Source organism: Falco biarmicus, chromosome 5, assembly GCF_023638135.1.
Source record: "Falco biarmicus isolate bFalBia1 chromosome 5, bFalBia1.pri, whole genome shotgun sequence".
Lineage (NCBI taxonomy): Eukaryota > Metazoa > Chordata > Aves > Falconiformes > Falconidae > Falco > Falco biarmicus.
This window is the reverse complement of record NC_079292.1, coordinates 83,791,480-83,805,153: the sequence shown is the minus strand read 5'-3', so window position 1 is coordinate 83,805,153 and position 13,674 is coordinate 83,791,480. Positions and strand designations below refer to the sequence as shown.

The following is a 13,674-nucleotide window of genomic DNA, read 5'->3' as shown; positions in this document are numbered from 1 at the left end:
CCCGTTCCCTTCCTGTGTCCTCTGCACAGCAGCTGCATGTTCCCCCAGCTCCCTGGCACGGAGCACTGCGGAGCCTTCACTCCCTTGCCACAGGGTGAAGCAGCAACTTCACGGGCACCGACGCACTGCAGTGGGAGCCCTCTCCAGTGGCACAGACACACGTCCCTTGTGTCCCTACTGTCCTGCCCCACTGTGTCAGGAAAACCAGGTCATTAATCAAAGCATCCGTCATTTCCAGAAGCGTTACCTGAGATACTGGCCTCTAGCCTCTTGGGGACGTGGCAACCATGGTAAATACCGCAGGGCTACAGCCCCTGCCCTGGCAAACCTTACTGTGCTCCCACCTGGGTCTCCGGCACTTCTCGTCTTCTGACGTTGATGTGTGAGGTCGCAGGAGGGAAGCGGCTCACCTGGGTGGAGGAGAAGCCTCCGTTGGGGTTCTGTTGACCGCTGATCCACTTTGCAATGAGAGATGCGAATGACAGCTCCTCCTGGGAAGGTGCTGGCTGCGTGGTGAGGTGAGCAAGCAGCACGTAGGCTGTCATCTCCACTTCGGCAGAGGGAGCTCGGTGGCGATAGTACGGGAGATCAACCTCTGGCTCTTTCCCAGGCCGCTGCCAATGAACAGACCCATCTTTCCAGGAGGCAGGGAGCATGGAGACAAGACAACAAGCAGTTAGTAGTAATTATTGCAAGGGAGTCCTTAGTCTGCTGCCAGGCCAGCTGGGAGGACGGAGCCTCCAGGACGCATCTGTCATGTGGGATGAAATGGGAAGTGTTAGACAGCTCTCTGCTTGCTGCGACTAGTCTGAGACCGCTGAGACCGCTTTGTCCTAGACTCCAGATTCACACAGACATTCATGGGCTTGAGCACCAGCAGAGCACCAGGCTGGCACTGCTTCCCTTGTTGAGTCAAGCTGCCGGCATTGGGCAGTGACAAGCTCTGTGAGGCAAAATGACCCAAAGAATGTGACCAGGGCTTGACAGTCAACCTGCAGGCAGAGAAGGCAAAAGGTGCTGGCCATTCTTCCTTCACAACCCTGCTACCCAATGCTCGGGCAAACCCACTGTCCCGCCTGACTCTGGCAGGGCGCTTCCGAGTCATTACGTGATTTCCTGCAAGACTTAGTACTTATGCTAAGGCCTCCAAAATGAGGTGCATGTTTGTTTTCTCTCTCAACACAACCAGCTCATCTCTGATCTATCATGTCTTGTGCCGTGCACGGTCAGCTTTGTTCTCTGTTGAGCACATGCACTGGAGGAAGGAGTGGCCATAAACATGGCTAAGCCTTTGCTAAGCAGTGCGTGGTGCGGCAAGAGGAGCTGACTGAGGAGAGATGCTAGCAGAGCTATCCTTTAGTGCAGCACTGGTGGGGATGGTGCCTGGTGCTTCCTGATGAACTCCCTTGGAGCACAGAAGTAGGACTGGGCACTGAGAGGGAGCTCTCAAAAATGCAACCCCTTTGCACAAGTCTTTCCTCTCCCTCCACCTTTCCCTACCCACACAAGCCAGTTCCTACAGCCATTGCCCCACCAGCCAAAGGCATTTTTTTCTCAAGGGAAGATCTTATGCCAGTGAAAGAGATGTCCCGCCTGGAGCACTCACCCTTTTTCACAGCTTCCTTTTCAAGTGAGCCAAGCAATGCCTTCCGCTTGTCCTCCTTGCCTGCCAGGGAGAAGGCATATGCCATCAGAGCCTTGGTGTACACGTGGTTTTCTTTCTCATCTGCTGCTGTTTCCAGGCAGAAGAGAGCATTACGCACCACTGAGTGCTGGAAGGAGAGACAGACTGAGCTGGAGGAGACAGAGCGCATATTGTGGTTCATCTTAGAAGAACAGGAATTGGATGGTGGCTATGGACCTTTGACATTGCGACTCCCCTGTCTGGAAAAGATTGTACCATTTTGTATCTCTTTCCCTTCAGGTCCAATACCTCATGGAAAGAATGGGCATCCATACTCTCCCGGTAGAGTTAATGTCATCCATGTCACACTACTGAAAAAATAATTCCTTTTGCTGGTTCTTACTGTACAGGTAAAAACTTCCAACAGAAAATAGTGCCTACCACATTTGGAGCAGAGGGTTTACAGCAGTTTGGCAACCATCCTGGCTCAGCAGTCCTTCTGCTGCAATTCACACCCCAGTTCTACCTGTGCCACAAGCTTGTCTCACAGGGAGGGGATCACAGTCTTAGGGGTCAGAATGACCAAACCTACATTGCTTTAAAGTGGCCTCAGGCTTTTCACAGACTACCATTTATGATATTCCCTATACCTATACCTTATCCCCCAAGCATTAAGGATGGGGATTTTGCATAAAACAATGTAGAAGAGGCAGAGAAAATGAGAACAAATCCCTGAGTGTGCCACCTTTTTTCAGAGACCCGTGCTCTTGTGCCAACTCAATAAGACCATAGAAGTGGTTCAATAGGAATGTACTATTCCAACAAACAAAAGGAGATTTTTGTGGGTGTAGAAAAACCTATCTGGCTCATTTCAGAGATTCAACTATTACTTAACTCATTGTTGATTCAAGATGTACTCTTTTGTAGAAGCAAAGGCATGATTCTCCATGAAAGAACTCAGAAAAATATTAAGTGAAATGTGTATATGGGAGACAGGATTGGACAGGGGAGAAAAATGGAGGAAAAGTGTTATTCCAGTCTAGGTTTGAATGGATAGGATATTCAGACAGGATTTGTTCTTTCTAAATGTAAAGGGACCTGGCACTATTAGGTCAAGTTAGTACCATCTATGGCTTGGGTTGGGGTGCAGACACATACAGTTACAGGCAGAGGAATCTCCAGCAATGCAATAATGATGTAGGCTGTCAGCGTGATTTCATCATTCACTCCACCCTGCAGGGAATCACAAAAGTAGACATTGATCCCACACAGCACTACTGGATTCTCCCTGTGCTACATATCTATGTCCTGCAGGGACAAATTCTTTCTAGCTTCCTTCTCATGGTAAGTGCTTCAGAAGATGCTGTTTGCTTCTCCCTGCTTCTGTGATAGCTCGTATATATAACTCCCCCTTCCTCCCCAACCCCAAGGTCTGAAATATCCGTGCTGGTTCCAGAGTTACTTATGGTTGAGTTCCAGCCCGACAAAGCCCAAATGGAGCCAACCAGGCAAACATGTTACCTTCATGGCATTGTTCAGGAGTGTCCCAGAACTGCGGAAACAGCCGTTCTCTTTCTGCTTTTGGGTGAGCCAGACCAAAGCATCCTGGATGTGCTTCTCATCTATGAAGATGTGAGGCCGGGCCTGGGCAAAGGACTTGAGGACAAAGGCCGTGAGCCTGAAAGTGACAGAGGGAACTGAAACATCCTGAGCAGGCCTTGTATCCATGAGAGGTCATTGGGTTCATGCGGACATCGCTGTTCTGGACTTGATCACAGTGGGCTGGTTGGAAACTGTGATCTAGCTTAGTGACTCAGTGACACAGGGACAATGCTAAATGGAGCCTGCCATTCATAGCCCTGAGGGCTACAAGGAGGTGGGCAATGGCACTCGGGATTCATCAGCTTCTTCTGCTAACAAGAACTAGCACTGTGCAAGTCACCCTCACTTTTGCTGAAGAAGGGTGTCAGGGGAGGTAAGTAGCTATCAGTGCAGTGTTGCGGACCTAAATGGCATCTCCCTTAGCATCCTGCTCCATCATCCCACATGATTATTCTATAATGTCATGATTATAATTTCATCTTCACCTCCATTTCAACCTCCACAATGACCAAGAACTAGAGAACACTGAGGAAAGGAAGACCATGACAAGCAGAAATGAGAAGCCAGTGTTACTGAAATCTTACCAGGTATTTCCAACTTGCCCATAACGGGGCCCAAAGGTGCTATAAGAACCATCCCAGTGTTTGTACTTCAATTGCCTTTGATACCCTGAAATGGAGAGTGGAAGAATATTTTAGCTGTCACTACTTTTCAAGGAGCCATGCAAAGGAAATGTAGCAGACACGGGGTGCAGGGTCCCCCCTACAATGGCACAAGTGGGAGCTACACTGCTCAGTGTTTCAGTGGAAGTTCAGGCAAACTCACAGCATTGAGTACCTCCATTCTTGTGCTCTTCCTCTTTCCTAAAACACCTGGAAACTGGTTATCTGTGGTCATTGCTGCTCTCTGCCCTAGACTTGATGAGGAGAGGTAAAAGTATCCCAGACTTGAGAGAAATGGGAGAACAGTTCCCAGGGAGCTGAATTACAAAAGTGATCCCACAGTAGATAGGGATTTAGAAAAGAGGGTAACTTCCACTGGGGGAAGTGCAATTTTTCTGTGAAATAACAGAGTAAACCCAGTCCGTTAGTCAGCAGATACCCACTGTGTCCATATGTACAAGTGTTCTGTTTGCAACATGTCCTAACTAGTGTGTTAAAATTCTGGCCTAGACAAAGGCAAGTGACACTTTCTAAATCTTAATCCTAAGGAGGATCTCAGATCTACATAAGCAGCTGTCATGATTAATAGTTACAGTCTGATTTATGGATTTCATATATCCCTTTTTCTTATAGGGAAAACTCCTGAGTTATTGCCAGTCCTGGACTTTTTCTAAGTTCCTGTTTGGATGCTGTTCTCTTTCACCCTGCATATAGATACTGCATTATATACACCTGACCTACCACAGTATCATGTTCCTTTCCAGAGAATGCACTAGGACAGCCTCTCCCAGATCATACATGCCAGTGGCCAGTAGCATCCTTATCCAGTTGCCAAGGGAAGGAATGAACAGAGAAGCAAAAGCCATGTCCCAGCTCACCGCTCACTAAGTATCCGATGGCCTTGGATTTGACCTCCTCACTCAGCTGCCCTGTCTTGTTCAGGTAGTCCAGGACGTAGATGTTGGGTGCAAACAGGACCATGTTCTGCTCCCCACAGCCAAACGGCATCTGCAGGAGCTGGTGCAGGTTCTGCATGGCAGTGCCCATGATGTCACCTGGGTAATGGGAAAATTTCCAGTGTGAATTAGTACAGTTCAGGGCTTGCCAGCAGACTGAGCACAGCCTGAAGAAACACGGAAGTGTTTCAAAATAGCATGTGACACTTTAAGAATGCTCCACTTACCTAGTACTGAGAAATATGCTCTGGCTGAGCCATCAACCACAGTCTCTGGGAGAACCAGGGAGACTGGCTCTGATACTGACTTTTCTAGGATAAAAATCAGATCATTTTGGTTACAATTCCATATATATCTACATGCATGGGTAGCAGCTAGGAGGGTGAGACACCATCCCTAACACAGGGGTTTCCCGACTTCAACATATGCATTCATCAGCTGGCCTTGACTGACAAATACGATTTCCAGCCTATTTTTCTGGGCTTCTCTGCTTTGGTGGGTGGACCTGGCTTACTGCAGAGTCCAGTTTATGACTTTACACCCATTGAACGAAAGATATTAGAGACAACTCCATTAAATCCCAGATATTCTTTCCCTCAGGGACCTGATCAGCCTCAGTTCCTAAGAGATATGCTTCTGCCCCTGTAATTGCAAGAAGTATTACAGCCTCAGCTCTTCTCCTTTAGGAGGAATTGATTTAACTATCAGTTGGACATACATCTAGTTTGTCCAGTTTTATCAGATCCCTACACGTTTCTTTTCAGAGCGGAGCATTCACAAACCTTGTCTTCTCCCTTGGCCTTTTGTCTCTACCTCAGCAAAGGAAGTGTTAGAAAGCAAAAGGCCCTTACCAGGTGCACAGAGCACAGAGTTGTAGGTAGTTTCCATCTCAATCCCTTCCGGCTTGGGGAAGAAGGCAAGGAAAAAAAGCAAAAAATGAGACACAACAACAACAAAAAAGGAAGAAATGTCAAGAGGGAAACTAAAAGAGACTAAGAAAATTGAATACATATAAGTTGTCCTGTGGTAGTAACCTCATTATACTGAAAAGTCTTTAGAAATTGCTTACAAAGTTTTTTTCCATGTGCTAAACTGAGAGTAATTGAGGACTGTAACATTCTGGCTAATTACAAGTATGAAATGTAATACATGTTATTTTCTTTCTTACTACCAAGAAAGGCTCTGCAGCTTTACAGGTTGTGATGCAGATAACACACAAGATGATGTTACCGACAGTGCTAATAGAGCCGCAGGGCTCTGTCTTCCAAGATGCTGCCCACCCTGGCCCAGTCTAGCAGGATTATTTGAACTGTGATGACAGCTGAGCGCCTGGGACACCAGTAGGATATGTATGTAAGAGCTTTGACAGGTGGCAACTAGAGAACTCCAATGCACCCAACAAGTGACATGTTACAACACCCAAAATTTCAATACCTGCCACAGTCGACTGGTGATTGTATTCTTCTGTTTCAAAAACTTCAAGCCTAATTTTTGAAGTCAGAAAAGAAGCCCTATTTTCTGTTGAGTTGGTTGAAAACATTCTGCATAAATACTAGACACTATATATTGTCAGAGCGGGTTTTTTTTCAGTGATATCTCTGCATCAACTTTTTAACTTCCGTATAGGAGGGTTCCCTTTGCTTCATTACTGACTCCCAGCTTTTGCCAGCTGATTTTTTTTTTTCAGCGTGTAAACAATGTAAACTTCACTTTCCCACACAGTTAAAATATATTGTCTCTCATTCTTCACTATGGAAAGACGGAGGAAGATTAAAAGAGTAGGGAAAAAAAAAAAAGAAAAAGGAAAAAAGCTTTGAGGATAAACCATGACAGAGCTAAATGCTTCTGTTTGAAAAGGCATCTTCTCGTTCATTTCAGCATGTTATTCTGAAATGCAACTAAATGAGAAATCCATTGTTTTATTTGATTTTGAACAGTTCAACAGGAAATTAAAACATACAAATTGTAACTATTTGAAAGATTTTTCCTTTCCAGATGAGAAATTCCTGGCTGAAAAATCATCCCGTTGCTTAACTAGCTCTCAGCAAGGCTTGGTTTCCCGAGGGGTGAGGGGATGCCCCCGGGGCACTGGTCCCTTCTCTCTCTCCGGGATGCACCGCCTGCTGCAAGGGATATTGACATCCATGTGCCTGGAACAATGCAGATCCACCCCAAGCAAGTTACACTGTATCCCCCCCCTGCTAATTAATTGTTCAGCCTTGAATGCTAATCTCCCACTCTATCCAGTCAGGGCTTGCTGTAGATTAATTACCTCATTACAACAACAGGATAAGACCAGTAATCTCTCAGACACCCCGACAGAAGTAATTTTAGTGCTCACTCAGTTATTTTCACTCCCCTGCCACCTGGGAGAAAAGACTTTACAGTTCTGAGCTTCCAGTATCTTCAAAGAACAAAATAAACACTCTTTTTCCTGCAGACATATAGGAAATTAGGAAATTTTCCTGAAATATTAAAGTTATTCATCCCCTGATACACAACATGTGCTATACATTTTAATTAATTTTAAGTAAGTGAAACAATAATAATAAAAAAAAAGAGGCCTAAGAGATAGGATTGTTGCTCCATCATTGCAGTCAGGTTGGCAAAACATTTTCTGAAGCTACATATTACATGAATTGTAGCTCTGCCTTATTGAAAATTGGAATGTCTGCAATGTAGGGAGGATTTGCAACGTTATTCATTACTCCTGACTTAATTTTGTAAAATACGGTTATTCCTTCCTGTCCTTATTCCTTCCAATCCTGTTCATAGGATTGACAGTATTATGACACGTACTATTATACAGATTTCACTATACAACAAGCTAGTTTTGCTGTGTGCTTTGTTTGCTATTAATATCACAAGGAGTCTTATGCTGTGGATTAATTTTATGACTGGCGATTTGTCATGGGAAAAGCTGTGGTTTTATCATTGCAAAACACTGCTTAAGAAAAAAACTACAAAAGAATGCAAAAATAAGAAGTTAGTTCATACTGTTTGAACAATCTTAGAAGTGTAATAAAAAAAATTCAAAACAATGATGGTAGTTTTGTTTGGAAATATTTGTAGATTGTGGTGACTGTTTCATATTCCAGAGCACTACCCATGTGCTGGAGGGGATGCATAAGGTTTCTGGCAAGTCTTCCATTTACAGCCTATCCCTGTGATTTATTATAGGTAAAATGAAGGAATTTTCATTTATCTCCCAGATGATGTGTCTGGGACAAACCTGTCATTATTGCCTGCCTTATTATTTCTGTCCCACTATGTAATGTAACACCCTGCTTTTACTCTGAATTGGCAGCATTACAAATGATGGCTCTATTGGCCCGTGTGAGATTTATCAATGCTTCTTTATGAAAATGTGCAGAATAAGACTCATGCAAACTGCTATCTTGGCTAAAACAGAAAACCTTTGTCATACTGCAACCGTTGCTGCGTAGCATGGAATTATTACTACTTTCTGTGCCACTAAACTCAGTAGCCCACATACCTCCACCAGCAGCTGTCTGATGACTGTGTCCTTCCGCCCTTTCTCAGGGGTCTCCACCACAGCGTTCCCGCAGGGCTGCTGGTTCTGCAGCGCCTCAGTGCTCACCGATAACTCCACCTGCCCTGGAGGGAACAGGGGTCAGCCAGCCCTGCCAAGCAGCACCAGGGAAATGTGGGTTTCTGTTTGTGATGGGCACTCTCTGGTGCATTACAGAGAAGCTTTTGCAAAAGGAGAACTAAACTTGGGACAATGTTTTATCTTGATCCAGCTGCAGCCTTCCAAGCCATCTCCTTTGTGCTGGCCACCCTAGCAGGTGTTAGTCTATCAGCAAGAAGAGTAGTGAAGGGGTAGGTCTTGTAAATCAGTCTTGTTCTGGGAGGCTTCAGAGAAAGCAAGCTTTGATTAAAATATTTCAGATACCCACATTAAGCTAAGACATTCACAGCTCCACAACAAGAATGTCTGATGCTTGGCATGCATTGAGGGAATTTGTGATTTCTGTCCAAATGTTAAGAATACAATGGCCCATAACATTTTGTTTAGGACCTGGAAACTGCATCCCAGTGTAGCATCTCAACCTCAGGGCTGGACTTCTCACTTCTGGCATAGACAAGATCCTTCCAGACAGGTTTGGAGTCACCTAGCTCCTCACACCAAAGATCTAATATCATCTGCGGATACCTGATCCCAGTATTCCCTTGTCTGGCCTCTTACCTAGAGATCTTGGTGTTACTGCCCAAGCCACGGTTTTCCTTCCATTCATGCAGACACAGTAGGATTCTTCCTGCTTCTCTACTGGTGTGGCCAGGAAATGAGTAGATTCAGCCAGAGACACGGTGACCTGCCGGTTGTACAGAGGTGTTGTGAAGGTGGGAACTGCAGAGAAGCTGGGGTTACTGGATACAGTGCAGTACATGGGATTGGGTAGTGGAGCTGGTGGGACTGTGGGACTGAGGACCTTATGGATATTGCAGAGCAAAAAGAGCAAAAACTGGGCAATAAAATGGGAAAAGACTGAGGTGTGTTCAATTGTAAGAGATTGGGGAGATAGGTGTAGAGAACAGTATGTGTATCTTTGGAAAGGAAATAGATTCTGGGAAAACAGCATGGACCAGTTGTGTGAGTAAAGACAAAGCAGTGACTACAAACTTTGCCATGAATTGAAGACCTCCCTCATGATTAGTCAGGTGAAGGGGTAAAACACTAGTAGTGAGAAAGCTAATGAGGGAACAAGGGAGAGTGGAATAAAGAACCTGAAAATAGCAAATAAAACAGGAAAGACAGGGAAATAAATGAGAGTGTGTTGGAATGGCTGGATCAGTGCCTTGTTCCAGCTTCATTCCTTTTAGAATAAAAATCTGTATTTATAAAAAACTGAGCAAAGGTGATTCTCTCTTGTCTTTTTTTTTGTTGGTAAAGCAATGCAGATAAGAATAGTGAAGCTGTAGAGCTCTGCTCAGTGTCTTAGGGGGAGATGCAACAAATCACAGGAAGTCTGGGTATTCCAGCGAATCTGGCATGGTACTTTGTGAGATATTTAGATGAGATGAGACTAAAGGCTGAATGCAACTATCCACCCTGCTGAACCTGGAGTTTCCATGTGAGTATGCAATGATGCTGTGGCCTGTGGATAACCCAAGTTTTATATTTCTATAGGACAATGACATAAATCTGTGATGACAAGGCTGGGGGCCTCAGCAGCAGAGCTTTAGGTTCTGAATCAAATGCAGTTTTCAAAACTTGGTCAGAAAACCATATTCCCTCTTCATTAAATACACAATAATTTCTACATATATACACCTATATGGAATTATAGTCAGAGATCAGTTATATGGCTTGGGAAACCATTTATAAGTGGCCCATTGCAGTCTTCCCTAAGCTGTCAGACTAAGCAAAATTGTGAATGTCTCTTACCCTGATGCAGGCGGACAGGTAGTTGAATACGGTGGCTTTCAGTGTGAAGGACTCACCACGCACTACAGAGTAGGGCATGGTGAGCTCTACAAAGAAGGGCTGGAAGGCTCTGAGGGACACTGTTGGGGACAAGCCAAAGCCTGTGTCTGCCGAAGTGCAGAATGCATTGGCTTTCCACTCGGTGATGGTGTCAGGGATGGTCACATCTAGATCAGCATTTCCCTCAGAGCTAGTGAGGGACGAAGAAAAAGATTTCAGTTATATTCTGGTCATCACCTATGTTTTTCTCAGCCTGCTGAACAACACCTGCTGACAGCAAATTCCTGACCAGCTGGGATATAGGCACTGGCTTTTGCATGTTCCCCCAAAGCATCCTATACTTAGTGAACTTGAAAAATCCTTCTGTCTACCTGAAATACCTGCCACTGAAATACCGATACTTCCATTGAGGCTTAAATATCTTCCAAGGTTTTGCCCCAGGGGCCACACTCTATATTCATATAAACACTTACTTCACTGAAACTATGTCCCAGATCCATGTCTCAGGGAAGTACTTCCGGACCGTCTCCACAGGATTGCCAGCAACAATGTGGTCCGTTATTTCATAGTCCACATCTTCAAGCAGATTCCATGCAGTGACTAGAAAATTTGTTCAAGGACAGGAAGAAAGAAAAAGATATTTCAGACTCCATCCTAAATCAGGAGGATACTTTCCTTCCAGGTAGTGGTTATTCTTAGCTAAAAAAGTTTTGAACTTGAAAGAACAGCATTGAAACCTTGGTCACTGGAAACAAATGTTTTTCTCTGTTGTCATCTCGACATTTCATTTTTCCTAATGTTGCTGCTCTTCTTACAGAGATCGGACGGGGTTGGGCATTCTTCCCCCACTGCCAGCAAATGCAGCAGTGCCAAAAGAGCCATATTGAGGGTACATTTCTGTTGCAATAGAGTCAAATGTGGAATTTACTGCCTTCAGATGTTACAGTTGCACATAGTTTATTAAATTTGGTTGAGGAATTGATTGTGTTTATACATGACCTGAAACAGTAGCCACACTTGGCCCTCCCCTCCTCTATCTAAGAATTTTTTGAGATGAATATGGATCATTACAACTCTGGCCATTGGCAAATAAACTGTTCCAAAACAGGGAGATACTTTCTCAGAGGGTTGCATGGTGTTGTGCCTTACGAAAGGCTTTCCATCAGCCTTAGAAGACTTTACATCTTCTCAAAGCAGCCAGCTGTCTCAGGACATGCTCTGAAGACAAACCATGGATTTCAAACCAAAGATCTTATCTGTTATGAATAGAAGGCTAGAAGCTATCACCAGATCAAAACCTATCGCCAGTTCACAAATCAATTTTTTAATAGGAGTTGGGATACTGCACCAGAAAGTCAGTGTCTGGAAGTGATACAGGTGAGGGTGTGCTATCTAGCCTTTCTAATCTCAGAACTATTCAGAATTTTTAAAAAAATATAATTATTTTATCTTCACAGTCACTGAAATTGCAGAGAAGTGAAATGACCTATCCAGCCTCTCACAGTTATGTGAGTGGGAAAGCTGGGAACAGAACCAAATTTCTCAGCCCTCAGTGGTAAAACTTCTACCCACAGAATTGTACCACCTTCTCATTTGTCTTGGCCCACTTTTTCCCTAGTTGTTCCTCTAGTTATCGCTACAATGTGACTACCTAGAAGTAGAGACTCCTTTTTTAGGTTTCCATAGCTGGACTCAGATCTGATGGAAAAAAACCAGTACTTTGTGCTGGCGGACTGTTACAGTGCCTACAGGATGGCTGCAGTAGGGGCTGGCACCGGAGTCACTGAGCTCACAGTTCCAGCCAGGCACATCTGTCCAGCTGGGGATGAGCGGGCAGAGGTGGATCAGTTTCATATTTCAGGACTAAGTCCAGAAGGGAGTGATCCTGAATTAGGGCAGCATATCTGAACAGAGTATGATCTGCCTGGTGTAATTAATGTTAAAAGAAGTAGAGGGCAGGAATGAAGCAGATTGGTAAATTTTAGGTAGCTGTGTGGGAGGTAAAATGAAGAAGGTACTAGAACCACTGTAACTCCTTTCCATCATGTGTCCTGGGTAATGCTGGCAGATTTCAGGCTTATGGATCTTGCTGCTAGTGAAGACTTTTAAGCCCAATTCCTAGTAAACAAAGAGAAAGAAGAACAAAAGATATGCAAACACATTTTTGAAAATGAACTATTTTTACTATGTCAGGAATAGATGCACTTAAGTCTGGTATCCATCAGAATAACAAAGGCTTGTATATAAATGCCAGAGAGACTCGTTCAACCCAGATGTTGAGGCTTTATCATGTTACACATCCTAAGGCTAAGTCCTGGCATGATCAGATGGATGGAAAGCTGAGGCCACATATCTACCCTGGGGACAGCTGCCTGGGTGGCAATAGCATGTGTGAAAAGCATTGGATTGAGGGTACCCAAAAGGTCTTGTGCAGGACTCTTTAGATGGGCATAGGTGGGTTACCAAAGTACTGGCACTTTATTAAAGACCTGTCTACACCAGATAGAACATGCCTGACTGAGGAAGAATTTCTAATATTGTGGCACCACAGGTCACTAGGTCATTTCTCAGGACTGTTTCCTTACCCGACCTCATTTGCAGCTATCTCTATTAGCAATGAGGAGAGCTTTCAAAGTTTTAATGGTTCAGAGGAGCGCTTAGGTACCAATGATGGGTTACATAGATGCAGAGCCTGGGCCTGGTTATTTTGTGCACAAAAGTTAGCAAGCTTACAGCAAAGTTCATTAAAAAGCCCTTCAGAACAGGTGAGGAAAGAGGAGACTGAATTCCAAAAAGGAATAACAAAGAAAAATGAGAGGCTGGTGCTTACTTTCAGAATGTCATAGGCATCACCTTCACCGTCAGGAGAAATAGGTATGTAGACAAATCCATTTAATAATAGATTGTCAAGCGACACACAAGGGTTTACGTTGTCTTCCTCCAAGTAGTGGTCCTTGAAGCTATAACCTCGGATTTCCTTCAGTGGGAGAAGATCGTACACCTGGGGAAATGCGATTAACCAGGGAAAGAGGTGGCAGGTCAGCACTTACAGGGACACAGGCACTACCTAGCAGTCCATTGATATAAGCCAGCTTCTAAAAAACAGGTGTAGTGAATGCAACTATAAAAATATACGGCTCCATGTCTATAGTGGTGTTAATAGGTACTTGGTTGCTTCTTGTACTTGCTCATTACCAGAAACAGCCAAGACTTACAGAACTGGGAGAGAGCTCATCTTCAGGCTTCATAAGGAGAACACTCTTATCCACAGCACGAAGGGCACACAGGGACCTTGGTGAGGCATGGAGTTGCAGGCGTGTGTTAGAGGCAGGAAGACCTTCCTTGGGTACAAAACTCAATTTGACCTGCAATTCCAAAAGG

The 13,674-nt window shown here is 44.5% G+C and overlaps 1 protein-coding gene across 3 annotated transcripts in view; it reads right to left on the bottom strand.

The window, feature by feature from the left end:
- The window catches only part of LOC130150658 (alpha-2-macroglobulin-like), a 39,949-nt gene that overhangs the window by 6,443 nt on the left and 19,832 nt on the right, over positions 1-13,674 (bottom strand). The window contains exons 15-29 of one of the 3 annotated variants that reach the window (XM_056341805.1): positions 13,509-13,658; positions 13,124-13,294; positions 12,312-12,411; positions 10,767-10,893; positions 10,255-10,483; positions 9,055-9,181; positions 8,341-8,462; positions 5,696-5,747; positions 5,072-5,155; positions 4,767-4,943; positions 3,811-3,895; positions 3,146-3,302; positions 2,783-2,857; positions 1,607-1,772; positions 411-634 (exon numbers count right to left, since the gene is read on the bottom strand). In XM_056341805.1, the coding sequence (XP_056197780.1) occupies positions 411-634; positions 1,607-1,772; positions 2,783-2,857; positions 3,146-3,302; positions 3,811-3,895; positions 4,767-4,943; positions 5,072-5,155; positions 5,696-5,747; positions 8,341-8,462; positions 9,055-9,181; positions 10,255-10,483; positions 10,767-10,893; positions 12,312-12,411; positions 13,124-13,294; positions 13,509-13,658 (2,046 nt within the window). The remainder of the gene's footprint in view (positions 1-410; positions 635-1,606; positions 1,773-2,782; positions 2,858-3,145; positions 3,303-3,810; positions 3,896-4,766; positions 4,944-5,071; positions 5,156-5,695; positions 5,748-8,340; positions 8,463-9,054; positions 9,182-10,254; positions 10,484-10,766; positions 10,894-12,311; positions 12,412-13,123; positions 13,295-13,508; positions 13,659-13,674) is intronic. The other 2 variants (XM_056341806.1, XM_056341807.1) reach the window with 2 other exon arrangements.